At 41.5% G+C, this 27,448-nt stretch overlaps 2 protein-coding genes across 10 annotated transcripts in view; one reads left to right on the forward strand and one right to left on the reverse strand.

Annotated features, from left to right (window-relative positions):
* The window catches only part of LOC124405098 (FH1/FH2 domain-containing protein 3), a 72,958-nt gene extending 65,381 nt beyond the window's left edge, over nt 1–7,577 (forward strand). For 4 of the 8 annotated variants that reach the window (XM_046879704.1, XM_046879705.1, XM_046879711.1 and 1 more), the window contains 2 exons: nt 480–647; nt 5,339–7,577. In XM_046879704.1, the coding sequence (XP_046735660.1) occupies nt 480–647; nt 5,339–5,412 (242 nt within the window). In that variant the 3' untranslated portion in view covers nt 5,413–7,577. Of the gene's footprint in view, nt 1–479; nt 648–2,956; nt 3,040–5,338 lie in introns of all 8 variants that reach the window. The other 4 variants (XM_046879707.1, XM_046879712.1, XM_046879708.1 and 1 more) reach the window with 3 other exon arrangements.
* An 859-nt stretch (nt 7,578–8,436) lies between these two features.
* LOC124405106 (FK506-binding protein 2) lies at nt 8,437–25,870 on the reverse strand. 2 transcript variants are annotated; one of them, XM_046879724.1, is made up of 4 exons: nt 25,617–25,870; nt 10,508–10,671; nt 9,634–9,758; nt 8,437–8,929 (listed from the first exon to the last, which is right to left on the reverse strand). In XM_046879724.1, the coding sequence occupies exons 1-4, from the start codon at nt 25,823–25,825 to the stop codon at nt 8,741–8,743; spliced, it is 687 nt and encodes a 228-aa protein (XP_046735680.1). In that variant the 5' UTR covers nt 25,826–25,870; the 3' UTR covers nt 8,437–8,740. The 2 variants fall into 2 exon arrangements, with proteins under 2 accessions (XP_046735680.1, XP_046735681.1); XM_046879725.1 differs by having other exon boundaries at nt 9,646–9,758; nt 25,617–25,868.
* Between the last annotated feature and the right edge of the window lie 1,578 nt (nt 25,871–27,448).

Raw genomic sequence — 27,448 nt, forward strand, 5'->3', positions numbered from 1 at the left:
TAGATAAATCCCACTGGCTGAAATAAATGTCTGCGGCCTGTTTTCCAAAACGACAAACGCGACCGTAACGCAAGATTTAAGGTACCTTCCCCTCTGGTATACGGGAGTATCATTTCTTTTGTGATGCCCACGACGATATCGTAAACGAACGCAAAATATGAAATACAGAGGGACCTCCGCTGGTTTATAACGTGCGACGTATCAGGCTGTAACGGTCGGGCCATTTCCGGAGGTATGGAGCTTCTATCCCAGAGCTTTCCAGGAACGCACGGAAAATGAGGAATAACAGGGGGGTGAGCTTAGTTGTAAAGCTGCCGTGGCCTCCAGGCTTGAGAAAACTCCCGTATTTCACGGATAGCGTCGAAGTATATCGAAATGCACCATCGGCGTGTAGTAAGAAATTTTACCCTGGAATGTGACGCCTCGACTGGCTATTTAATGATTCAAACCACGCCTTGGGTTGAATTCTGGTTTTTCAGGTCGCACAGTCCTGGGTCCCCTCCTGAGGGACGAATCCACGAATGGCAATCTGACCGACGGAGACGACGAACTTCTCGAGTCCCTCGTCAAAACTGCAACAAAGTCTCCGGCCACGAGGACAACACCGCGAGAACGAAAGCGGACACGCCACGCCGATCGTAAGTCCCGTAAGTGTGATCCTCGCACCCCGCATCTGCACATTACAATCCGCAACACCCTGCATCCCGCGCACGAGTTCTTCCATTCACCGATCTTAGGTCAGATTTTTATTAAGGACACATCGATAGAAATACCATTTTTTTCCCCATCTGATGAAGAAAACCGTGATGGAAAATAATTTGACACACTGTCATTGGGTATTACTCTGCTGTCTAATTTACCGCATGTTTGCCTTATGCTCTGAGTTTCCCATTACAACTTATTCCAGTAGCTTGAGTCGTGACGTCAATTATTTCGCCATAATTGTACACAATACGTGACATTAGAATCATCGGGATCTGAGTCGACGGGTTATCGGAAACCGATACGTCTTTATTGTCAGTCCTGACTCCTTTTCTGATCCGAAGTCATATCGTATTCCGCAGTAGTGCCTCTGAACTGATCAGACAAATCGTATAAACGCCATTTGTACGCTTCTCGGGGTTCGCTTCTCGCAGGAGCGCATTAAGTGCACACACACGACCTATCAACAAGGAAACTACCAAATTCACCGATAGTTCGGGCTGCAGATACAGGTATTTGCTGCCTTTAGCCCTTGACGACACGCGAATTTTCTTCACTTCCAATTTCAGTTGCATTTTTTTACTACTGTCCTCGAGGAGTTTTGAGATGTCCACGTTTCTAGGTGTTTCCAAATTTTGATTGCTTTTCAGCAGTACTTTGAGAGATTTTACGACGTGTATTTTTGGCAGTATGTGCAGACTTACGCGTAATCAAGGACCCTCTGGTTGATATCATCTCAGACTATTCGTGTGTTGCAACAGAATCGGTGGCGAAAAATTTACTCCCGCAACAGTACCTTTTTCTCCGTTAGCTCTCGTACCTACACGATACTCGTTGAGAGATTTTGGTCTTCTGGCCTGTTTACTTTTCAAACATCAATGGACTCACCTTCAACAGACTGAGCATACGACAGTTGTTTTATAAACACCAGCTAGAACAGTACATACAAAATTAAGTAGGGACTGGGAAATTCTTCCGTGTTATCAACAGGTACAAAGTTATCAACCTCTGACAGACGAGAATCAAATCATCAATCCTATAGGGAGTCTTGATGACAAAATTTTGTGCAATGAATCATAGCCACAACAGGAAAAAAAAATGTTAAATCCTTGAATGTGAAGCCCTCATGCTATCGAACGTAGAATGTATGTACACGGTTACAGACACTTGGATTGATTCTGATTTCTTCGATATTGCTAGTAATTTTACGACCCATAGCTTTGGATGAGCATCGCTGGTACTGCCAGCTGCGCGCCTGAGGCCAAACAGCGAACGGAAAAAACCTGAGGTGCGCGGCCGGCAGTGCCAGCGATGCTCATCCAAAACCGTGGTACGTAAAATATCGGGATATCCAAGGGGTCAGAGTCAATCTAACGATAAGTGTCTGTACGCCACGGTTATAATTTGCAACATGCTCACTGAGCTGCTGGGGTCTTGACCAATTCGAAGGTAGGTGGAGATTGCAGTTTGAAGTTGGATGACGCTGACAACGACTAGAGGTATTGGAAACAAGTGCTGTGCAGGCAGCTACGATATTTGGAAGAGCTGATCCCTGCTGCCCCGGGTGGACCACAGTAGCGCATGTCCCTGCGGCTGCTTCAATTAACCGAGCTAACATCCTCCAAAACATTTACTAACGTATTTTAATATTCCAGTAGTGTGAACGTGAACCCTTGTTGACCCTACTAGGTATACCGTTTTAGCAAGAATTTATTGCAATTTTATTCAAGCGATCACGTGTATTTAGGTTATGATTACCGTTTTGAAGTTACTAATATTTCTTAGGGTAAATGAAGTAGAATTCATTGTACCTGGTCGGAAGAGTTGAGAATTGAGTTGACTATTTTTTTTAAATTTTGTGCTGAGCTTTATGTTGATACGCAGCTTCTAAAGTCTACAGTTTTCAACAGTACCGATCGGATGCCTATTTCTAATTTTCTGTAGTGTGTAAAAATTATCTGTAATTGGTGCGTAAGCTGCATGGCTAGAGTAAATCTCATCTTGGATCTGGAGGAATAAAGGACTCCGATAAATCTATTCCTGCAGCGATGCTCTCACTATTGAGGGTAGACTGTACACAGGGGGCGCTGGGATGGCCCGATGATGCCCAGGAGACCCAACATACTATACTATCCATATACTGTGCCGTTGTGGGTGAAAGGCGTATGTGTATAATAGGCACCGATCGATATAGTAATGCTGCAGGTGGTGGTTTAAGGTTCTCAAGGGCTTCATTTCTCTTTTGTCCTAACAGTGAAGCGATCTCGAACCCGGGAGAACAACACAACGCCGGAAGGTTATCAGCCGTGAAGAACTATTCATGTCGTCTGCCACAAGGTCTATAGGTTTACGATCCTTAGCATGATGTTTTCTCCCCGTTTCATAACATTGTGTGTCTTTGCTTGATGCGATTGTCACTTCGCTGAATACCACCCAGATATATTATAATCTGCCATCTAAATCGCTGAAATGAAAAAATGCTGCACGTGAGCTGCATTAGGAAAAGCCGTGCCAAGAGAGACCGTCACAATTGACATGTTTGTTCTTTTCTACTGGGGTCACGTGTGCGCTATAAAAGCACTGCACAATTACGACAAAATGTAACTCCGACATATCTGTCTGCATTAAATATCACTAAATATATTTTCCCTTCATGCCAGTAGTGACAGTCTCTCTCGGCACTTATTTTCTTACAGTAGAACATAATCCAGTAATATTATAGTTCAGTGGTCTTAATTCGCCTGCAAGCTTTTGCTTACTTTTTGGGACTATATTCAAGCAACTTCTTTCCGATCTGGAGAGGCATGCTGCATTAATAAATAATGAATTTTCATACGGTGTATGCGTTAGGAACTAATCATAAAGCTCTATTGGAGATACGAAAGTTCAAGAGCTAAACCATAACCGCTGAGAGTAAAATAATTTTTCTTGTATTATTGATGACGCTTGCGAGCTGAGTCGAGGACAACCCCACAGATGCCCGTGTTTTTTCAGACTTCGTCTAATTATTCAAAACTGCTTGATTAACCAAGCAACCTCTATGTTGCAACAGAACTGAAAATACCACACCTTGAATAATTAATCAGCGATACTTGGTTTAGAAAATGTCTGCATTCTACAATATTCACGGATTCATTATGCGCTGATTGAGTAGGTTTTAGTTTTGACAGAGGAGTGCATACCCTCATTAAAAATAGTTACGGGAAAAGATTTTCCAACTGTTTTTATTTATAGCTACTTGCCACCGGGAAAACTGTATCTACGAGTACGCGTTCGCAACGGAGGAAACTGGAATGCTAATTAGGGGCGATAATTGCGGCAACAGATTTTGATTGGCCAGATGAATCTAATTAATTACAATTATAAGGAAATCATCTCGTGGGCCTAGTTAGCCGAATGGCAATACCTTCCAAGCAAATTAAAAAGTCCGACGACATTCGCGCTGCGAATGCAAATGAAGAAGTCTAAGTCGGGTGAAAAATTAATATGCACACGAGGGAATCTTCTGTTTCCTATCTTCATGCCTTTTAATTACTACAGTCCGTTTTGGGATTGTCCAATCTACTGGACTTCGTATGGAAAAAAAAAATCGTTACACCGTTGACATCATCTTGAAATATCAGCAATAGTTACTATGTGGGATTGCACTAATGAAGTTAAATCGATTGATTCACCTGTCACTAGCAACATGGTCTTGCATGCGCATGTCTGCATATGTGCATTACATTTGGATATTTAGAAACTTGACAATTTTTCTTCTAGTTTTTCATACGCTTAAAACAGCCCCTAAAATCCATTTTTTTAACATCGTCCTTCATATCTAAAAGTGTCTTTTGTTTTGAATGTATTTTAATAATGTAGGAATACTCACCTTCAGAATATTTCGATTTTTTGTTTTGTGATTTGTGTTGACTTGATTCTGACCAATGATACATTTGCATAATATTCTTATAGTAAAAAGAATGATCAGGACGTTTGGCAAGGGTTTTGCATAACAATTTCGTAAAATAAACCGGAATTATATCGTATGAATTACACGACTCAGGTACTACTTCTAACGCAGGCTGAATCTCTTCCACACAATTAGCGTAATCGCGGCGTTGAACCTGCTCTGCATCATCTATGGGTAATCCAATGGCCCCTTGATCGTATTTTTTATACTTTACCAGTATTCCGCAAAATTCTTTTTAACAGCAATCCCATAAGGGTGAATTTAAAAACAACGTATTCGACTCAATTTCCCTCTGGGTGTGCTAGCTCTGTATTAGAAATCACATCAGGTTTGGAAAGAGGCACGGTTGCCACATCAACGAGAGAGAATCGTCTACCGTTTGGGTACCGATGATGCACCCTGGGTTTTAATTGTTCTTTATTCTTCGTTTTCCTATTAGTGGGTGGGTATCTCAACGAGTGCGTGACTATTTCTGAGAAGGCACTGCAGTTGAATGCTTGCTACACAAAGCTTGCGGTATGAGCCCGTGTGCAGAATAAAGCAGCTGGTATGCCGACGTTTCGTGGATCGTACGTTTCACACGAAAAATCGATCGACTCAATCCTTGCACAAGGAATATCTGCCTTTAATATGTGTAAAAATTTTTATGGCAATGTTTATATGGAAGTCCGGCATCTGTTACAGTGCGTAGAACATTGAAGAATGGTCTCTCCGAAGAAGAGAAGAAGCACATCGCCGCATACATCAAGGGCTATTGACTGTGATACATGGGAATCGCGCGAGCCGAAGAAATCTCGGAGTTTTTGACGGAAGTTGGAAGAAGACTGCGCCATACTGTCTGTACTGGCGAGGGCTTGAGCAACTTCTGCGTTTTTAATCGACGCGCGTTTTTGAGATTTATGTTAGTCTTATCTCGTAAACTCCTTCTACTTTTTTTTAGGATTATAATGGATCCTAAACCTTCCTATTATGAATATCTTGCCAAACTTGCGACAGTCAAATATTGGCTGAAGCATTATTAAGTAAATTTATTACATACAAAGACGAAACTTGATGATTTCGGTCCAAAGTATATATGCATTATACGTTACGAGTAAAGTCGTAGTATGATAGAAATTTTGGGTACTTTGCTCGCCTTAAGAAATTATTACATTGTGTATCTAAGGCAGAAAAAGGGCGATTTCGAGTATGATATTTGCCTTCCGAACGAAGCGAGGGTGGTGATCACAAGAGTGGAATCGTCTTCCGCCCATCATGTGCATAATTTTTTTTATCGTAATCCCTTTGAAAATTCGCCTTTTCGCGCATAATAACCGGGTGCAAGAAATTGCTATTCTCATGTACATTTTTCAAGCCAGCCGACATGAAAACTTGCACCCATTAGGAGTGTGCATGAAAAAGGGAATTTTGTGCCGGGTTCACGTACCCAAAAATGCGGTTTCTCAAAGGGGTTGTACAAGAAAGTAATTCACGTAGGTATCTATCTATCTACCTATTTACCTACCTGCCTACCTGTCCAGCTATCTATCTATCCCTCTATCCCTCTATCCGTCTATTTGTCTACCTACCTACCTACCTACCTATCTATCTATTTGTCCAACTATGCATCGACATATCTATCAATCTCGATCAGTCTTGATCCATTTGTATACTTGCCTATATTCGTATGGAATTTGGGCAGGTACAATTCTCACATTGAAAATACGTGCAGTGTACTGCAAGTTGCGGCTGCTAGTCACGCCGAAACCCTGTCAGCGTTCCCTCACATCCAATGCTCACGAACAGATTTTGGAAAAAAATTACTACCGCATCGACTACTTTGGGGATTGGCGCATGTTTGTTATTTGTTACTACAAATTTTGTGACTGAAAGTCTTCTTCGTGAAAAACAGAATTTTCGATCTAGTAACTGGTATTACTGCAATAATTTCAGCAGAAAACTACGTCATCTTTCATTTTTCCAGAGTTTTCGTAAATCCAACAGTAATATTCTTCCGTATGTGTATACCCGTCATATTTTATTCATTATCATCATCATCCGCTGGTCCAGAGTGAACTGAAAGAGACGATGAATTCCTGTCAGTTGATACTACGAATCAACGAGCGATATGCCATTGTTGAAGTCTGTGTGTTATCCCCGTGCTTCTATCTTACAAGAATCAGAACCGAGGTATTGCAGATCAGGTTTTTCCCACCCGAGAAAGCAACTACACAGATTTCTTACGGTCCAAGTTAGAAAATAGTTTAGTCAAGTACGTATCCTTATATTTTCAGCGTACAACGTAACTCACAATCAGCTAATTTGAAGTAAAGATAAGCAACGTTGCATTATTGTCTGGTTGGATAATTGTGTATACAATCGTATTGTACTCTAGTACAACACGAAACGTTGTAGTCATCCTTTCAATTTCTATTTTGAACGGCGAACTTGGACGTGTTTAAACATGCTTCGATGCGAAAATTCGGCTAACCGGCAAATACAATGATTGTAATTAATTTCTTTACCCGCTGTATCAGTCCACTTGGAATTCTCCACGACGCAGCAAGCTTCCTCTGGCATTATATCATGAGTTACGTAGAATACAAAAATCTGTCAATAATTATATTATAAAGGCGGGGGTTTTGGTTTAGAGTTGTAAAGAAAACGTGGTGATAAGATTAGCTTGTGATTCGCGAATTGTGCCTCTCTTATTTGTGATCTGGATGTAACCATGCCAGATATATATTTATAATGCCGAACTCTTTCCATAATCTGAACATTAAATGTAATCACAACGAATGGAGTTTTCTATTAAAATATAAAAACTGCTAGAAGTTCGCTAAATTGGGATTGGAAAGCAACGTAGGTAGTCAAATTTTTTTTCTATACCATATTTACAATACTATACACTATATTATATATGTAATAAACGAATATAATTTAATGTTCAAGTGTCATTTAATCGCGCGTGAAAACCCAATTGCATGTGGAATTTTCTTCGATGTTACAAAATCGATGATGTAGATCTGCCCCCTCGATGAAAAGTATCCTCCCCCCTCGTATTCCCTCATTAAATTGGGAGGAAAGAATAAAAGTCTAAACATCCATTTAACAAAGTGTGTTTGTGACACAGTTTATTAATATTAACCTTCCTCCATCTTTAACAACGTACAATATTCAATAATGAAAACATTGCTTAATAATAATAATAATAATGAAAATAATAGCAATGACGATAAAAATTAATAGTCATAACATTAATAAGAAATGATAGTAACAATGATACACATTCGTGCGATATATTTTGGGAAGCTTGAGAATTGGGGGCAGCAAGACGTTGGATCTTTTTTTTTTTTTTTTGCAACATCAATAAGGTGGAGGTAAGTACATAATGTCACACACGATCGTAGAAATAAGAACTATTATTATGTAAAAAACTCCCTTCCGAATTATTATACTCCTCATCTGTACACATCAAATAATTGCATATCTATCGATCGCCGAACCGCGTTATCGCAACGCAAGTAGGATATGTTCTAGGCATACTAAATATTGAATATCGGCACGGGTATAAATTGTCTTGCGTAGTAAAAACTGCCGTTTCATTTATTTTACAATTTTCCTTTCCTCTCGCTCTCTGTAATTCTCATTGGAATGTTGGGACGTACCTACACTGTTCCGTATTTGTCCACCATTGTGACATAGATGTAATTGTGAAATTGTTGAACCTTCGCATCAGCGAGTTTTATTACGAATGTGCGAAAAAATGTAGATGGCATTAGGGTGGAGTTTTTTTTTTCCCCATCGTATTCACATCCAGCTTGACAAATATTCGTCAAGACAAGTGAATTGCCACTAAACGTGGTAACGAGAGCTTTGCTACGTCCCGGCGCTGTAAGAATTTTGTCGTACTTTGAGCGAGAATATGTACATAATAGGTATTATTATAGCGTCTTGTGACCGCGTTTGGTGTTAGGAGCCATGCTCGTGTCCGTTCCGTTGTCGGGAGTAAGTTTCGGGATGACGCCAAGTGGAAAGACGAGCTGCAGAAGCTTCGCATTACTCCGGTGGTCAGTGTGACGTGATTAATTTTGTTAATTACGGGCTTCAAAGCTCGTCGTGCTTCGGACCGCTGAATTCGTCGTGGGAGATGAAACCGTTCTTGTCGCTATCCTCGTGCTGGAATATCTCCTCGACGAGTTTGTCGTGGTCGGCGAGCATTTTCGTTACTTCATCGCTCTCGCTGGCGCTGCCTTGCTCCGCCTCAATCATTTGCTTCCTCAGATACTCGCTGACCTGAAAGAATAGTATCGCAAAGGCATAGTCAGATATGTACTCATCGACTATAATAAAGAATCGTTTAAGCTAACATTGAGAACATGACCGACTTGGTGACCAGTGGACCCTAAACAACCGGGGTGAAAAATGTTACGTAATGCAACTCCGTTCAGGTGTACGATCACGTGTACATACAAATTTTGATTAGGCTGCTCGTCAAACCTAAGTTTTTGTAAGTCAAACTCTCCTCATGCATACAAAAAGTATAATTTTGAAACTCAGGCAGAAACTGTCTGATAAAAGTTATACAAATCCACCTGAGTAGTAAGGGTTGATATGGAAACATGTGCGGCATAAAAGTTGGTACCGTTAATGAGCCTTAGTTTTTCTTTAATTTCAGCTTATTACTTACCACACATGACTGTAACAAATTTTTGAACTTGAAAAATACTCAAGGAAGTGTTCAGGTTCACGAATAAGAAATGGAAATGAACCTGGATTGAATTTTATCTTTCTGATATGAATGTAATAACGGTAGGATTTGGTACTGTAATTTTCGGCGGTTGTGCAGACGCGCTTTAGTTGGTCCTAAGCAACATTATCCAAGTCGAGTGATACTGTCGTTCGAAAAAAGTGAAGTTTCTCCGCCATCAGGTTAAAAAATTTCATATAAATACAGCAGCCAACACCGGAGTCCCCAAAATAATGGGAAATGATCTTGCCATTGTTCTCACCTCCTCGCGGGACAGTTGGTTGTCTTTGTTGGCATCGATTTCTTTGAAGACGTTAGTCGTTGGCGGTGAATCGCTGATGTCGATAAGCTCAACGTCAAATAATAGCACTGCACCTGGAGTGAGAGAAAAACAAAATAATGATATCAGATACACCGTTCGATTCACCAAGTTATTCCAATAAGTTTTTACACCGATCATGCATCATCTTTGATCCTTGGTACCAGTCAATTAATTATGTATAGACGTTTGCAGAATTCCAACCCAGTGGTAAATAGGAATTCGGTTAGCGCGGAGTTACTTTCGCTCCAAAGTTATGATATACGATCGTTTTGGATAACTGCCGAAAATTGTAGTCTCGCGTGTATCAAATAGATGCCAAACAATTAAATCCCTAAGCTATACATGTCAAAGAACAAATCGCACGAAGATATCGTTAATAATGTTCATGAGTTCCGCTCACGTTGACAAACGCCGGTGAATTATGATCGTTAGTTATTGCCCATAGTAATAAACATCATTCATAATTTGGGAAGCTACACAAAGATATACCTATCCTGATAATGCAGTCTATAAATCGAAATCGATCACCGCGTCTTTTGGGCTGCTTGCGTCGATGGCACCATATCATCACCGATGTAGCCATCAAGAATCAGCACCGTACGAAATTCACTGTCCCAGACAGGTAATCGCCGGCGTACCAAAAGTGTATGCGCTGGCATTTTCAATATTTATTCGAAACTTGAATTATTTAGCTGAATTATGGACACGAGTTTATCAGGTCCGTCTAGTGCGTTTTATGGCGTGTTACATGACACAGGGTCAAAAGCCTGGACCATGCTGAGAAGATTCGGAGAAGGCTCACCTCCAGGGATAACGTTCCCAGCTCCTCGGTCACCGTATCCCATCTCTGGCGGGATCGTCAGCTTCCTCTTTTCGCCGACGCACATATTCTCGAGTCCTTGATCCCAGCCTTTGATCACCTGGCCAACCCCCAGCTGGAAGGTGAAGGGTTGATCTCTGTCCAAGCTAAAACAAGTAAGGAAAACGCCTAGAGTTAGAAAAATAGTTCAAGTTCGTCAAAAAATTTTCATTCAAATATCTATCCGCGTAACGACAGGCATGACCGGTATAAAAATTTATTGACCTAAAATATTTTACGTATTCTTGAGTGGCTGGATTCCGACGAGCTGTCAAATGTACGCAAAATATTGCAGCTAGACAATTTTGCCGTTATGCCGACTGAAAACGTTACTGTCGAGCTCAGAACACATTTCATGCCGACTGAAATTCCGACTGACAAATTAAATCCTTGCCTGCAGACCACGAGGCTCTCTAAATATCAGCGTTACGTTAATTCAGGCCTGGAACTCTGACGACGTTCAAGCGTCAGATACTCGAATTAGCCGTTTGCAAGCTTCGTCGATTCGTCGTCGGCTCAGAGCTCTCGGCGTCGAGAGCAATCCTTGGCGCGTCGGATGTGACCTCATTCAGTATCGTTTGACGGTCGGAGTCTCAGGCGGCGCAGGCTCGAGACGAACGGCTACTTTACGTATACACTATGCGTGCGTGCCTACATATAACGACGTTTGAAACGGATGTATGTACTCGGAAGTATTTCACTTCAGCAGCATCGAATTTAAAATTTTTGCAAAACTCCAGGTCGCGATGCTTTGCTAAATGCCTTCTGTTGAGACATGCATGCTGAAAGAAAATTAGACGCGCAGAATATTACGAGAAGAAAATTGTCTCCGAGCGAATCATTTTTAACTGAATTGAAGATGGGCAAAAGTATTTACTAGCTCTATCCTCAAAATTCTCCGAATTTGTGATAATATTTTATTTATTTTCTAAGTGTGACTTAAGAGATTACGATAAAAATTAAAAATGCATTTTCCGTGCTGAATATGCGGGAAGTAGGAATAAACATTCGTTTAGATATCTGGTTAAGATTGAAAGTAGCTGCAAGACTGTAAAGTCTGAAAATCTGGAATTTCGAGTGAGCGAATTGGTGGAGCTATGGCTGCAGGGTCCGCGCGCCCTTTAATCATGTCACGTATTCTTGTCCTGTCTGTATACAATTCCTATGGCCCTCTAGCAAGCCTTGAAAGCAAAGTATACAGGCGTCATCCCTTTTTACGAGGAGGAAAGTCAATATCGGGAACGAGGAGCGGGATCGCGATGTGGACAGCTAAGTCTCTTATGCTTTGTTTCTTGGCGACAAGTCGCGGGACACGTGTCTCCTAGGTTTCACAAATGTAACGGACGAATCGCGTGTGTATACTGACACATAGTGATGGATAAAGGATTCGTTACGGCGAAGATTATGACTAAACAAGTCGTAATATTTTACTGCAAATATATCATTCGATGCAGAAAATTACCGGAACAATAATAGGTAATTTTGCTCGTTCGGGAAAAGCTTCGCCTATTTGGAATAGGTGAAAAGCACACAAAGAAAATAATTCTCAAATAGCCTTGGATCTACGATATAACTCGGCTCCTTCGGCGAAGATATTCGACATCGACTATTGCGTATTAATGCCACTTGTTGTAATACAAGTGAAAGGATAAAGCGAAAGCAGTAAACCTTTCCAGAGCCCTCGATGGTAAACTAACTCTCGAGTTCACGTGTGTGTACGAAGTAGCGGTTCGGGCACTCTTCGTTCGCCTGCTATGGCAGTATCAATTAAGATGCGATACTGTGGTACGGTAAGGCTATTCAATTATTCAATCAACGGGGTGTTTTATGGCTGCCCGGGGGTTCTTAAGTTGGGCCTCTCCAGCTATTGGTCCGGAGTTCATGTTTACTTAAAGCACTCCATCGTCCGAATTTCGAAAACAGCGGCAGAACTGCAGGCGAAGGCCTTCGTAAATCGTACAGCGATGGTCTTGTATCGTTTGTAGGTAATATTTGCGAGCCAGCGTGTACCGTTTTAACCAACGACGACCGGAAATTATTTCGCGGCTCTATCGAGTGGCAGAACGCGTTTTAAGGTTTTATCCCTGCCTTCTTTCCCAGGAGGCAAAGACAATTGCTGCGGGACAAGTCTCGCGAGGGCGTAAAAAATTAAAAAACTGACTCCACTGGAGTAGAATCTACAGGGGTAGGAACCGGTATAGGTATCCGTATATTTTGCATGTATATTCATGTACTCGGGTGTCGGCCTGACTCCGTACTTATGTACGTGCCTTTATATACACATACAATATACATAAATATACACGGGGAAAGGCTGCGCCGGACTCCCTGGAATGGGATTTAGGGCAGGCGGGGGATACGGCAATGGTGGAGGAGACGCTGGTTCCTACAAAGACGGTAGGAGTGGGCGGGTGAAACTTTTGTGTCATAGGGAGATTTTAAATATTCAAGAGATACCGGTGGGAGAGAAGGTTGAATATAGGCGGGCGCTGATGTGGGTCCTGGACTTGTATTTGTCCCACGGGAATACGGTGGTAGGCTGTCTTGCAATAGTTACAAGAACTTTCATACTTTCGCGATTCTAGCATATAAGCAGATGAAACTCTCCTTCGATCTTCAATCCCTGTCGCAAGAACGAACTTTTCGCTCGCTTCCCCTTGCCGCGCCTTCCAGATGATTTCGCAAAAGGTTGTGTACGCGAGACTTCCGCTTTATCGTGGTCCTAGGCAGGTCTCGTTATATTCAATATAATGTTTTTTCTCAATGCCAAATATATAGTCGACCTAAATTTCCAATCTTGTTCGGCCCGAGTTGAAACAGATCCTTGTGGAATTTCGTTAATAATCGTACAACAACAAGAAGCAACATTGACTTTGAACGTTTCATCGCATCGCACGTTCTCATATACGGTCTAGAGACAAACGTGTTACGTCGTAATTCCTCGTTCAAAAATTTTGAACCAATCGGTCTTCGCCACGAGCTTGGCGCGACGAACGAACTTATCTCTTGGGACCAAGTCAATAGTGTTTCGGTGAACCTGGAGCGGGAGAGTGAGGTTTGTGAAGTGTTATCGCGGTGATAACGAGTTTCCTCACTTCAGTCGTATGAATTGGCAATTACAAATTGAACAACCTTCTTGATACCGGTGCCTTTTATTCTTCGAAACGTTTGAGAGGGTCGGATTTTTCACGTGCTTCTGTGCAGGACCTTGGAGTTTTGTTTGAGCGAATTTCGAAGGGGTGTGCAGTGATAATAAGACAGTTGGTGGTACAACCTTGTTATACCTATCGATAGTCAAAGGTGTGCTCTGAAATTTTGTTCATAAAGACTTTGACCATCAAGAATCACTTGAGCCTACGCTGCGGTTTGGATTCGTCCTCGATAGCCACCAAGGTATGCGGAACATTTCTCAAATTTATCTTCAAATTTATAATAAACTTTCCTATTAGACAATTCGGTTTTCACGTACATACCGGTCTTGTTCCATTCGAGCTTACTTCCCTGGATGATCGACAATGCATATCTATTTTCTCAAGAAAAGTGATACGCATAGTAATTTGTATAAATTGATAAGAGATAGATGGGATTAGGATAGAAAGCCTTTCTCCTAGGAATGTCTCAATCCGTCCCCTGCCGAACACAGAAAATATTAACATTTCAAAGAACTCCGCGTTATTTAAATTTATTCCTGGAAATACTCCGTACCCTGTGCGCACTTTTCGGCTACCTAACCTCTTTACATAACTGTATCCGAATCCACGTAAAGATACTGACATATATATAATGTATATGTAAATGTATCAATATCCGCATAATATGAAATTTTTGTATAAGCACGCCACACGTGCACCGAGCAAGCGACTGATCATTTCCCAGTGACTGAAATTTTGTATTTTTGTGGCACAGAATATTTTCTCAGTGCTCTTTCGCAAAATATTGAAAGTGGAAAATGGGCTTGAACATTTCTATCAAAACTTTCTCAACCTTAAAAATCCTTCAGGCAATAATATCTGGGCATAGCTTGATATTTGATTGCTGGTTAATACAACAAGAGTTGGCTGATATTGGTTGTAATGCGCGACGCGGCTCAGCTGAAACTATAGCGACATCGATATGGAATGGTTGTAGGTATAAACCGCATTAGTGGTCCTACCTGAAGTTCGCATTTTGCTCGCGTTTATTTCGCCTATGAGCAACTGACACAAATTGAACCATGTCAAAGAGAAAATTCACCGTGCCAGTAGCGGTACAGGCCATAGAGGATCATGTAATGGTTACCGTTGGTCATTTGATGGTACGGCTCAGCCGTTTACGTCCCGTCCGCTAATTCATGTGTGGATTAGGTAATATGGCGAGTTAAAGAGGGTACCGACAGTCCTCAGGGGGTGAGGGAGACGAGCGGCCAGGCGAAAAGTATCACAGGAAAGTACTTGACCGGCCTCAACATGACCGTTCCTGCAATTGGAGTACGTACCTGCGCGGTGTCAAACATTCTGTTTAAATAAAACATGGAGTCCCCGTATCGGGGGGCAAGTGTACATTTCCGTGCCTGGGAGAGCTGTTACCCAGATCCCAGTGGAGTAATATCTTCCAGGTAATTCATATAAAAAACATGCGCCTCTTTCCAACCTATTCCGCGGATCGCCACCCTTTTCATTGCGATACCGGAGCCCAGCAGTACCTTTCAGCTTTGTGTACGGCCTTCTCCACCCCGCACAACTATAGCGCGTGAAATAGGGCAAAGGGTAGGCTCACTGCCTTTTCACAGCGTCTTTGATACGCGCCCGTACAATACCGAGGATCCTGACGGTAAACAGTCGTGTACGTGGTCTAGTTTTCTCTCCTCCCGTTTTCGACAAGGGATCCAACGTCCAAGTTTCACGCGAGAGGGCCGTTCAACGTGCCTCAATCTTATTGCGCACTTGGCTAAGAACCCGTCCGTGGAACACTGGATAGCGCATGGTATAGGGTACACGGCTCTTAGACTTACAGACTTAGACTAATTAATTTATGGACTCCGTCCTTATCTTCTGCGGGAGGAGTTTCTCCCGGCATGCATGCACATATATACCTGCCGCTGCTTTCTCACTTGAACCGGCACTACGAACCTCGAAATGGATGCTGCCTTCGTCTACGGTATACGTGCAACCATGCAGAAACGTATACACACCTATGCAGGGGTATATACAGTGAATTGCGAACGAACCTTTGGCCATTTAGATTTTCTTCTTTTTTTTTCACAATTTGTGACTTACGCAACTTTTCGCACAGCATACGATACGCTCATCCTAATATCAGGGAGCGAGATGGGGCGCTGATTGAGGGAGAAATAGGAGATTCGCAATACATAAACCAGACTAACAGGAGTTGTTGTGCTACATTTTTATTAGATAATTAGTAATCAATCAGAGTATAAGTCGAGATTGAATGCCAAATGACAATCCACTTTTGTAAAATTCTGGAGTGCATCGTGGTAGTCTACAGAATAGTCCCTATCCCCTCATTTATAGTGAAGTTTTCTTGAATCACGTCATAAGATATGAGGAGCATTTTATAACGGCAGCTTCGCAGTTTGCGTCTTCTGAACCCGTGAATCTGTTGGATTCATTTTCAACAGCATATCTCATAAGCTATAGTTTTGTACTAATCGCGAGTCACGAGATACTGACCTTCTATATGTAGAATAGATACCGACCTTACACCGTGTGTGCGGACCAGCTTCAAACTAGAATGAGTGAATACAGGCAAAGAAAATTTACCGGGGTGATTCTCGTTTTCCTTTGACATTGCTACCTATTGTTGGTAAAAAGTCAAAAAACACTATAATGAAACTGCTTAAAGGAGGTTTTACAGGTGGGAGAAGGTGACGCTCCGGCCAGAACTTGGGGCACCATACCGCCTCGCCCGGATTTCCCAAGTGAGGCGTATGTTACGCTACAAGCCAGCATGAAATATGCAACGCTATCTGGTCGGAACGCCGGTGCTCAGAACCCCTTTCCCTCCTCGGATCTGCCCGTACAACCTGCACCGCCTCTGTAGCCTGTGTAGATTATTTCATAAGGTATATTTGTACGGCAAGCAAATGCACGAAAGCCACTTCTCGGGATCACGAGAGCGATTTTCAAATTTCTACCACCCGCAAATCTCATTGCTTCGATTCCGTAACAGAACTGACGCAAGCTGACTCGAGAGGACGACCATCGGAGTGTCGACTTGTTTTGAAAGAAATCACCCCCCCCCCCCCCCCCCCCCCCATAAAATTTTGGAAGCTGAAGAGAATCTCACATCCAGATTTTGAGCTATAAATTTCAGTACCATATAATTACTGCAAGCCGGAAAGATGGAAATGGCAATTGCAATAGACGGTGTACGAGTAAAAGATGAAGGTAGGACGGTGAAACCTTTGAATAATTATGAACAACGAGATGAGTTCTATTTTACTTCCGGTTTCCCTATTTCCTTGTTCAGTCTATTACGGATACTTGTATAATGGAAGAGCAGAGAGACCGCCATTAGTATGATTACATATTGAGGTGCGGTTGCTGGGAGAATTAACGTCGACCCAAGCCGTTATTTTTACTAACCATTATGCCGATTATGCGCTGTCTTCCATTCATGATCTAATTCAGTTAGTTGCCCACCGAGTTACTAGCTTTCCACATCTGCAGCAGTGCATGAAAGCTGAACGTTGAACAGAGAGTGAGAAAATTCGATCCAGCAGAGGTTGCGGCTCTTACACTATAACAAGTATGCGTTTTGTACGTTGTCTGAAGCGAATATACAGAATGTAATCTTCTACCGAATACGGACATTGACTCAAACTAGTACTAAAATCTCAATAACTAGTATCGAGACGCGTGAGGCAGAAGTGAAATTCGCAAGAAGCTATAACGAGAACTTAGTTGACTGTATATGTATATTATCCTGACGAGCAACAAGTTACGACGTCAACAGCTACGGAAGCTTCAATATCTGGTCAGTCAGCAGCTCTCTTGCAAAAATCGCGAGGCCTGCGTCAGCTGTAAGTATGAGAAACATGATTCAAAGATCCGTTAAATTCCAAGCACGTTTCTCTCTAACGGGAGTGTGAATACAGTTGAATACGCAAAAATGTTGAAATACCCATGTACCTCGGAAAATTAGAAATTATTTTCTACAAGTATTGATCGATGTGATTCTAAAAGAATTCTAAAAATTTTAATCTCGGTTGATGTTTTGACCTGGTTACAATTCTCTACAAAAACATGTATTTTCCATTATTGTTAGTATATTCGTCAATGACTTACAAAATTTCAAGGAGGAAAAAAGTTTTTCCCATGCTATTCTGGTAAGATACCTCGATAACAAAGTGGACTATCTTAGAGTTGATATAGAAAACTCAAATTACCAGATAATTTTTTTTTATCAACTTGAAAGCGCTTAAGCCCCTCGGAGCATAAAAGTTCAAAAACAACCGTATTAAGCACCACGCTAATATACATACAAGATCTTGAGATAGTAGACAGTGCATGAAATATACAGCTAATATATTTTGAGGCGCGACACAGGCAAGTGGGAAGATTTGAGGTAGAGACTGACAGGTAAACACTACACGCAAGTGTCAGTACGTATGCGAGGACGACTCTAAATAGCAAGGGAAATAAGACGGCAATAACGTAGGAGACAATACTTCATTGAACACGACTTTGCTACTTTACCGAAATAGTGTCTCTTACATTAGTTTTTGATACACTATACTACAAATATATGAACTAGATCGAAATCGGATGAGTTAACTTTCATAGGGTTCCTTAGGAATGAAAGTAAGGCGTGGCCTTACATTCGAATAGGTAGAAATGCCTTTAAGCGTGAAGATCATTCGTTTTACAGGATTTCTGAGTGCTTACCGCAAGTTTTAGAAAGATGAGGCAGTAGCGGTATAATTATCCGGACTAAGGAATGCTGAGCGAAAGCAAGAGGTTTGTTGGTGACGTGCTGTCTGAGTTAGAAGGGTGCCCTTGATTTAATTCAATTTCTGTACGCGAGCCTGATATAAATGACTTTCGATCGACGAGGATGATCTGCATTTCAGAAAATCGTTGTAGATTTAATAACAAGAAAGAACGTTTCATGATGGCAGTCGGATCACTTAACAGGACTGTGGAAAGACATACAAAGACTCGTGATTTTCATAACCCTCAGATTAATGTCGCAGCCTTCGGCAAAATGCTAAGGAAAACCTCAAGTTTTGACATTCTGTACATAACAACGCTGACTATCAGATTGTTACAACCGTCAACAACCCTCACTTCTAAATGAATGATTTTATCTGCTTGCCTTAAGTTTCACGTGAGTTCTAACTTTATCTCTCACGATGGTTTCCGGATTGTCATTTCATTTTTCAACCGGGAATATTTTTAATAATGGTATAGACGACAAGATTTCTGCAACTCTATGAAAAATGCGGAAGCTTCTTGCCCATTCACTTTGAATGAGAAGAGTTAGTCAACTGAGGCTTAGCCTTCGGTTTCAAGAATCCCAAAACCCCAATTTCGGCGTGAATTTGTACCTTCAACTTTTTTCTTACGGGGATTTAGCGTTATGTATGAGTCAGGGATACGAATTTACCCATGCGGGTATACTCATAGACGTATCAAGCGACTTGTTATTGCATCCTTCGAAAACTCGCACTTTTTTTTATTGGCTTTCACGGAATAGCTTCGAGCTGTTGTTATTTGGTATCATGTTGAACAGGCAGCTGACGATGAATTATGATGGTTTCCGTGATCGATGGTCTGGGTACCACGGTATTTTCAATGTCTCCTTTTCTCTGTCCACTTCCCGCCCTCTTCTCCGTGCGACACGCACCCCAACTGGAAGTACGAGCCATCTTCTAAATTTTTGGAGACGACCATCTGTTAGTTGCTGTATTTATGCCGTCATGTTTGCATGGAAAAGTAGAGTGGGTACAGTAATCTTCAACCCAGCCATCAGCTGCTTCTTCTTTTCATAAAGGTTAGACAAAACGTTGCCACGACTACTTGATGACAGTTTCCACCTCAGCTACAGGTAACTAAGCACTGGGAGTATTAGACGAAACTGAAAAGATCGTTTCGATTAGCTCACTCACCGAATTATAAATGAAACTCGAATGCGTAGCCCTCGAAGTATAGTTCTTGCCGTGTACATATTACGTCATCGCCGTTCAACCATTGGATCAATCCAGCAAAGTCAATCCCTTTGTGGGTGCCTGCTACGTTTAAAGACCTTTTCTTTTCTCAGAAATCATGTTTCATTAGAATTTTCCCCCCTCAGCATTTTGCATCTGCCGCGGGGTATCAATCGGAAGAAAGCCATCAAATCGTTCATGAGTCGATTTATCGATAGGTCCGGACCGGTATTTTATTTTGGTACCATGGTAGCGAGTGCCCGCCCTAGCAAAGTAGATCGATGAACTTCTACCCATATTTATTCTCTAACAGAGAGTTAACCATCTGACGACAATGCTCATCAAGTTTTGGGTTAATTTCCAATTGTACTGTACCGACATCCGTTCTGTAAACATGGTGCAGATTGCAATAAAATGGAATGCAATTGTTTGATGGTTTCTCAAATAATTACGTGTCCTGAATTACGCTGCTCTACAGGCTTGCTTTCAGGCCAGGACACGAATCGGGCCACAAAACGACAGTTGTTTTCTTTTAATTAAAGCTACAGCCCAAAAACGACGACGGTTCAGCGTACATCTCAAACCACGATTATCCTGACCACACGAAGTATTGAAGCGTGTCAACGTCAACCTCTTCGGAGGTTCAGGATTGTATATCGGAAAGAATGAGTCATGGTCGTTGAAAATGATTCGGTATTTGCAGTGCATAACTTGACATCGCAGGAATACTTGCACGTGGCCGTCGGTAATACTTCCGCGTGTTACTCGGCTATCGTTGCTTATTGGAATACAGATGAAGTGGACCAAGCCCACCCAAACCAAGGAAACGTGTAAGGTGAAAGCTGTAGGAATGCGGATGCAGGGGGGAACAGCCTAGTTTTGCCGTTGGAAGCGGTATACGACCTACATGCTTCGAGACTACGGAAGGCCCCAATTCTGCAGTCTCAGATCCCAGCTAATTACGAAATTTGCGCATGCCCACCCATTTAATCTCTAGATAATCAGTAAGTACAAAAAATCAACTCTTAGGTGAGAAAATTTGCTCGTTTCATTAGTTGATTCACCACTGATTGAAATATTGAAATAACCTTGAACAGACGTAATATTGTATAGCGATGATGAGGAAGGTTTGAAAATAAAGGCACGATACCGGCGACTTAAATCCTGGCTCCATGTCACCAACTGCTAGGTAAAGGACATTTCATATTAACACAGGAATGAACCTAGCTAATTTCGTCACGCTAGCGAACTTGACTCAGTATTATTATCATCTGCGCAAATAATATTCTGAATACCATACGGAGAAGAAATAGATGGAACAAGTGAACTCTGCTACTACACCCAAAGTTCCTTCCAAGACATCGACGACTCACTTTGAATTATCAAATCGAGGGCTTATATCGATAGCATACTCTAAGGGAAAGTCCTGGAGTCCTGTTGAGTCCGCTCTCGCGGGATACTCTTACTGAAGCAGTGTTTGCGATGTGGTGAATAAACAGAGTCTCGCCTACGTCCGAGCTTATTTTATATAAGAAGCATCAACTTCTACACATCAAATCAAAGAAAACATTTTCTCGAATACATTTGATGGGATTTATACGAGAAGGAAGGGAATAAATGGTGGATGCTGGTATAATGTGGATCATTATTCTATCATCACTTTGATCCGTAAGCACTGAGCGATTACATCAATTTACAAATGTATTTAATGCCTCCGGAAATGACATAATCTAAGTTTTGATGCGTGCGTGGTATAGTTGAATGAACATTTGAAAACACCACTCAAATAAAGTTCATCAAAAGGTAGTGTATTGAATTCGAAGTAAGCGTCACCAACGTATATCCATAAATTAGACGACGGTCAGCATTATAATTGAATGTTTCTTTGTGGTCTGGCAACTTATTTTGAAATGTATATCTTTGTAAGAGGTAGTTGGTGTTACCGAAATAGAACATGTACGGTTATGGATAAATAAGTTGGAGCGATCTGTTTTCAGTTATCGAATACTTATTTGTACTGTAACACATGAGTAGGAACGGCTGCGAGTGCTTCTCATTAAGAGTATCCTTGTAGGCAGGCAGGAAACACAGTCAGTAGAGTAACCCATTTTTGTCCCGCGGGAAAAACAACATCTACCATTCATCTCTGTAAACATGGATTCCCCCAGCGGTTGCCTCCGACGTGCAGCCACGAACATCTCGAATGGCATTCCGCTTCACTAGTGCTAATGAAATCCAGTCGCATTGCTCGGCAAAGGTTCACTAACTGAAACCGTTCTACTACTCTTTCACTTTTCAAAGGCGAAACTCTCTTTTCTGTTCAATACATATAATGAGTTGGTATCACTAACACACGTTCTACTGGGACACTGGAATTATAGCACCCATAATTATAGTGAATAGCGCAGTAGCAAACTGAGCAGCGATAAACTGAAGTTTAGCAATCTGTAAATATGGTGCACAAAACTTATACCCATGCGAACTACCTAACAGAGTACAACGTTTTTGGAGTGTGTACCAATTTAATCATAACCGATATTATACTACCCATGCTATACGTTGTATGTTATATTCCATGGAGGAATTAATCTTTCGTTTCTCTTCTGTGTATTTCTGGGGAGTTGTACATCCTAATGCTAGAACTATTGTTACCATTTTTTGTGGTAGCGTTAAATTTTCCGTCGGGGTAAGTACGCATTGGCTGTTACAGCTTATCCCTGTGATTTTGAGAACGGAAGTTCTATCAAGTATTTTTTTCTCAGTAAATAAGTGAATTGAAATCTGATATTTCATCCAACTTTTTTCAGTAAAGTCCTCAGACGTGAGTGTCTGAAAAAGTGTTAGTTTATGAAAATATGAAGATGCAAAAATTGTATTTGTGATAGGTTTGACTGAATTGATCAGTACTGATGCAATCCAATGATTGTAAAGATAGTGCTTCGAAAAAAAACTGATGAAAAATGTGGAGGATAATGACCTTCCACGGTGGGATCAAAGGACATGGAATCCTCTCTACACACGCGTGCATGTTATCGTAGTTGTACAAACGTACCTATACAGAGAGATCGATGGTATTGCGTATAATCTGGCCGAAACCTCACAACCGGGAGTTAGGTGATGTAATTCAAATTTCAATTAACAGACTTTGCACCACCAAGGAATGGTCAGTGGTGGTGCCGTCCGACCGATAAGGGTGGTTACTTCCACTACCTCTAGTCGCGGTAGCTTTGCTGCTGGCTACGCTATTTCTAGCCTCCTCTACCACCCTCTCCCATGACAAATACGATAACGCTATCGACTCCCTTCCATGCGTATAGCCATAGTCCTGGCTTGGTTAAGCGTTGATTATTTGAGGTCGCACCCCATCACCGTTACTTTCTACCCTAAAAATTTATTTTTTGGTAACTTTAGAACTAAGTATGAAACAGATACAACCAAAAACGTTAATAATAAGGACAGGGTTAATAACTGGTACACTTATCTTATGTAGTTTACGTTAATCTATCCGATACATTTTTCTTGTCCAAAAACACCAAATAATGACGCAAAATATTCGTATTGGTTGGATATTCACAAAGTAATCAACAGATATTTGAAAATTCCGTTGATATCGAGACGGCGACATGTGTGGCGAGTTCAATTATAAAACGATGAATCTGAAATGCAGGCAATGCCAGTGATGGTGTCAATAAATGATATTTATTAATCTTCAGTTTTCGTCACTTTCTCAACAGTTGTTGTAATTTTTCCACAATGAGTTGTATCGGTGAATGTTAGATTCGATGAATTTGCACCCTGATTAGCAAATACGTACAAGTTGATTTTGAAACAAAAGTGGTGTCCGAAGCACTTATTTTCAGCTTGGTATTGCAATCCAAAACCATGGCATTTCTAGCGCTGTCTGTTACTCGTTTCAATTGTGATGCTAACCTAAATCCGTGCCCTAGACATGACTTTCGTTCCAGAAGCAATTTACACATGCGTATCCACAGCTCTCTGCGGGTGTTTGTATACGCCAGTGAATACAACATCTAGATCCTCAGAAATAGCGAATTCACAAATTGAAAGGAGGTCACGCAAATTTATCTTAATTTATGCGTCAACTGGCAAAAAGAGAAAACAGCGCAACGGTTGATTATATTTTCATTTGTACCGTGTCTTCCTAACCGTTTCGGGAGAACAGTTTGCACGAGGGGAAAGCTGGCAGCCGGATACTCGAAGGTTTCCGCGTAGGGCGATGACCGACATTGATATCTTCTCCCGTTTATTTCATTCTATGCATATTTTCACAGGCTGGTTATAACATAGTGTCCAAGTATTAATCGTTATGGCGAGATAATTATTTATTCTCCAATTATCATTGACTGTATTCAACCAAAGAGTACGAATTAGCGAACCCCAGGACAGCAACACGTTTATATTATTTATTAATTTACTTGTTTGTGCGCGACCAATGAAATCGACTATCTCCTCTAATCTGATCAGAATGATTTATTTCCAAAGCCGCTACCACTCAGCTTGTGTCTGTTACAAACGATACGGTACTTTCTGTTACCACTCCAATTATCGGACGTGCTTGAGCTTTTGTTTGGAATATTGAATACCGTCAAGAGAATTGGGAGCACAGATATCACCGTGTTATAATTTCAGGTGAAAATTGTTTAACACATCTTTCTCGTAAATTGGGCAAAATACTCCAAAGATAGTTGTGCAGTTCAACTTTTGCACGGTCTTCAATGCAATATAATTTCTGATGGTCCATCCATCTTCTATAACCGCAAGCCAACCTTCGTCCGTCAACTTTCCGAATGAACTTGAATCTGTTTCTATAATTTATTAAGCTGAGTAGACTACTGAATATAGCTCAGTACCTACATAATTCAATCAACCCTCATTGCCCGTAAGATTTAGCAAATAATGCAATTAATAACACGTCTCAGACTCGAATTAATTTTGATTTATCAGTGAATAACTGCCCCTACACTCTTGCGAAAGCAAAATAAATATGACTGTCAGTTATTTCGTCAACACCCTACGATCAATTGAGGAGATTGGGGAATAGTGTTATCATTGTATGATGTAGCATCTGTTATCGGTTAGCGGACGACCCTCCCGATAAGGCTGCATAGAAACTACAGTTATTCGTACAGTATGTCTGAATAAACTTGACTAATTGCAAACGAAGGGCTTCTTTCTTTTACTACTATCGTAACGAAAAGTCAGAATAGCTGTAGTCGTGGCACGTTGCTGCAAAGCTGTGACTCTAATCGTAAAATTAATTGGACGCATCGTAATGATTCACTAATGATCTATCACGGCGAAGTATATATTCCGAAATGCTTTTACTTTGAATAAGTGATCGTTTTTAAATGTTGATGTATATTGCAACAAAATCAAAGGTTCCGATCTTTCGTCCCACTAGTAGGTAAGCTATTTGATGTACGCTTATCATTGTCAGAGAAGATTGATTTTGACCATGTACCGCATGGTCGGGTTTTCTGATTCTCACAAACTCCATCAGGCCGGCTGGAATGGAGAAATCAAGGCAAACAACATTTGTCTGATTATTACGAAAGTCGCAATAAACCAGACCCGTAACGTGCATAATTAATGCTAACATTGGTACTACTAGCATCAAGATATTGGTTTCCTGATTTGCAAGTGTGATGAATATTGAATATTATGGCTTATACCTGTGACAAAATTTGGCACGGTTCTTTCAGCACACCAGTTACTTCCATCAATCTTGAAATTGACTTCAAGAGAACGAGTGAGAAACACTGTACGTTCCTGGAGTCATTCTTTTGAAAAATGCAAATACGAAAAGAGGAACTCCATTGAATCTCAGTTAACGGAAGATGAATCGGAGATTGAGGTGTGACATGAGAAATTTAAACGACTGACCTTGAGTCAAACTTGGTACCATCCTTGAGCGTTCCGGTGTAGTGCATCGTCAGCTGGTCTCCTTTCTTCGACTTGACGGTGCATACTTCCGGCATGTATACCGTATCCACTTTGAAGGCATCAGGTGCGGCTTCGACCGAGAAGGTGGAAAAATACGCGAGCACGCAACACGTCGCCAAGGCGAGAATCGGGGACGTCGAACAGGCCATGTCTGTGCGATGTCGGGCGCTGATGGCAACTGAGCTGCAAGCGAAGCGCTTCGACGCGCTGGGCCACGTCGTGCGGCGTCAAGCGGCGTCGAGGAGCGTCGGAGGGGGCGTCTGCCGTCGGTAGGGAGGGGTGCGGGGGTGGAGGGGGACAGAACCGGCGGCGGAGTAAGTGGCGTGGCCGACCGAGCAACCGGCTGCCTGCCACATTGCGCCGTTCTATTGGTTCCCTCTGAGTAAACGTAGCAACTTACGCATCACGTGTACGCGCCTACGGAGCTCTGTAGATTCAATCTGGTTCTCTCCCGTTGATTTTCTTGTTTTTTAATCAAATGACATCATTCTGCTTGAGCTCCAGCTTGGTATAGATTTTTGGGTGATTTGATCGATTTGAAAGAGTTCTATCATTGCCGAACAGTCCCATCGACGACGGTCGCTGCTTTGAATTTCACAAGACGAGCTCAAGCAAACCTAATGTAACATTAAATGTTCTGATACTTCATTGGTTTGACTGTAATGTCGGTCAATTATAGATAAATTTTGTCTCACGCTCTGTCAGCATTAATATCGCCGAATCCGTTTTAATATAAATAGACTGAAACTTGGAGTTGCATGTCGGTTTTCGAATGGTAAAGAGCGAGCATTTCTTAAAGAGACTCCAAAACGGTATTCATTTTCGGCACCACGTCAGGGTTTCATTGGTGGTTGCAGATTGCAGAAGTCACTGTATACGGTTAAACTTGCAGTAAAGTAGAGATACACTAATCGATGGGTACTCGGTTATCGCCACCGTGGTAGGTTGCAGGTTCTCGCTCCGCTAGCAGATTGATCGGAGTAATGAGTCATACGTATAAGCATATTCAGGCTCCGGGAAATAACGTGATTGCCAAAAAGGAGTCGATCGACAAGCGAACAAACCTTGAATGCACAAATAATGAGAAGATTGACTTGAAGTGATTAGTAATTTATTGATGCAGATTTCTCAGGCAGCTCGAGAAATCGACAGTTGAAATTTTTCGCTCTTATGATTCGTGTCTTGTTTGGTCTGTCCACTTCATCGAAGGATACGTCAGTAGGATTGACACGTTGAATATTCCAGTGATTAGTACAGATAAAATTAGAACAGCTGTGACAGGTCGAGTAATCTTAACTCGTAGGTAAACTTCAGAATATCAAGTGGGTATCTGCACAGCTTCCGGCAATTCTTATTCTGCTTCAATTTACCTTTACAGTAGATGCATGGCTAACAAGCAGAAATCAAGCTCTCACACACTTTCCAAGTCAGCCCAGATTCTTTGAAATGAAAACAGGATTTTTTTGGGTCGGACATAAAATATATTTCGTATACTTACGAATACATAGAGTATGCGAGTGATATATCTTTTGATAAATTGCTGCACTATCCAGCATGGCTTTTAGCAACTACCATTAAAATTTTAGGTAACTCGTGCGACACCCGAATCATAATGCAAAGTAAAGTAGGGAAGAAACGATATTTATGTGATATGTAGATAACGTCTCTGGCCCAATATGCATTATGTTTGTCAGTTGACTCAAGTTCCGCAAATTAGTCGAAGAGACCGTTATCGAAACAAAGAGATGGCAAGTTATACGAATTTCGTATCA

Source organism: Diprion similis, chromosome 4, assembly GCF_021155765.1.
Source record: "Diprion similis isolate iyDipSimi1 chromosome 4, iyDipSimi1.1, whole genome shotgun sequence".
Lineage (NCBI taxonomy): Eukaryota > Metazoa > Arthropoda > Insecta > Hymenoptera > Diprionidae > Diprion > Diprion similis.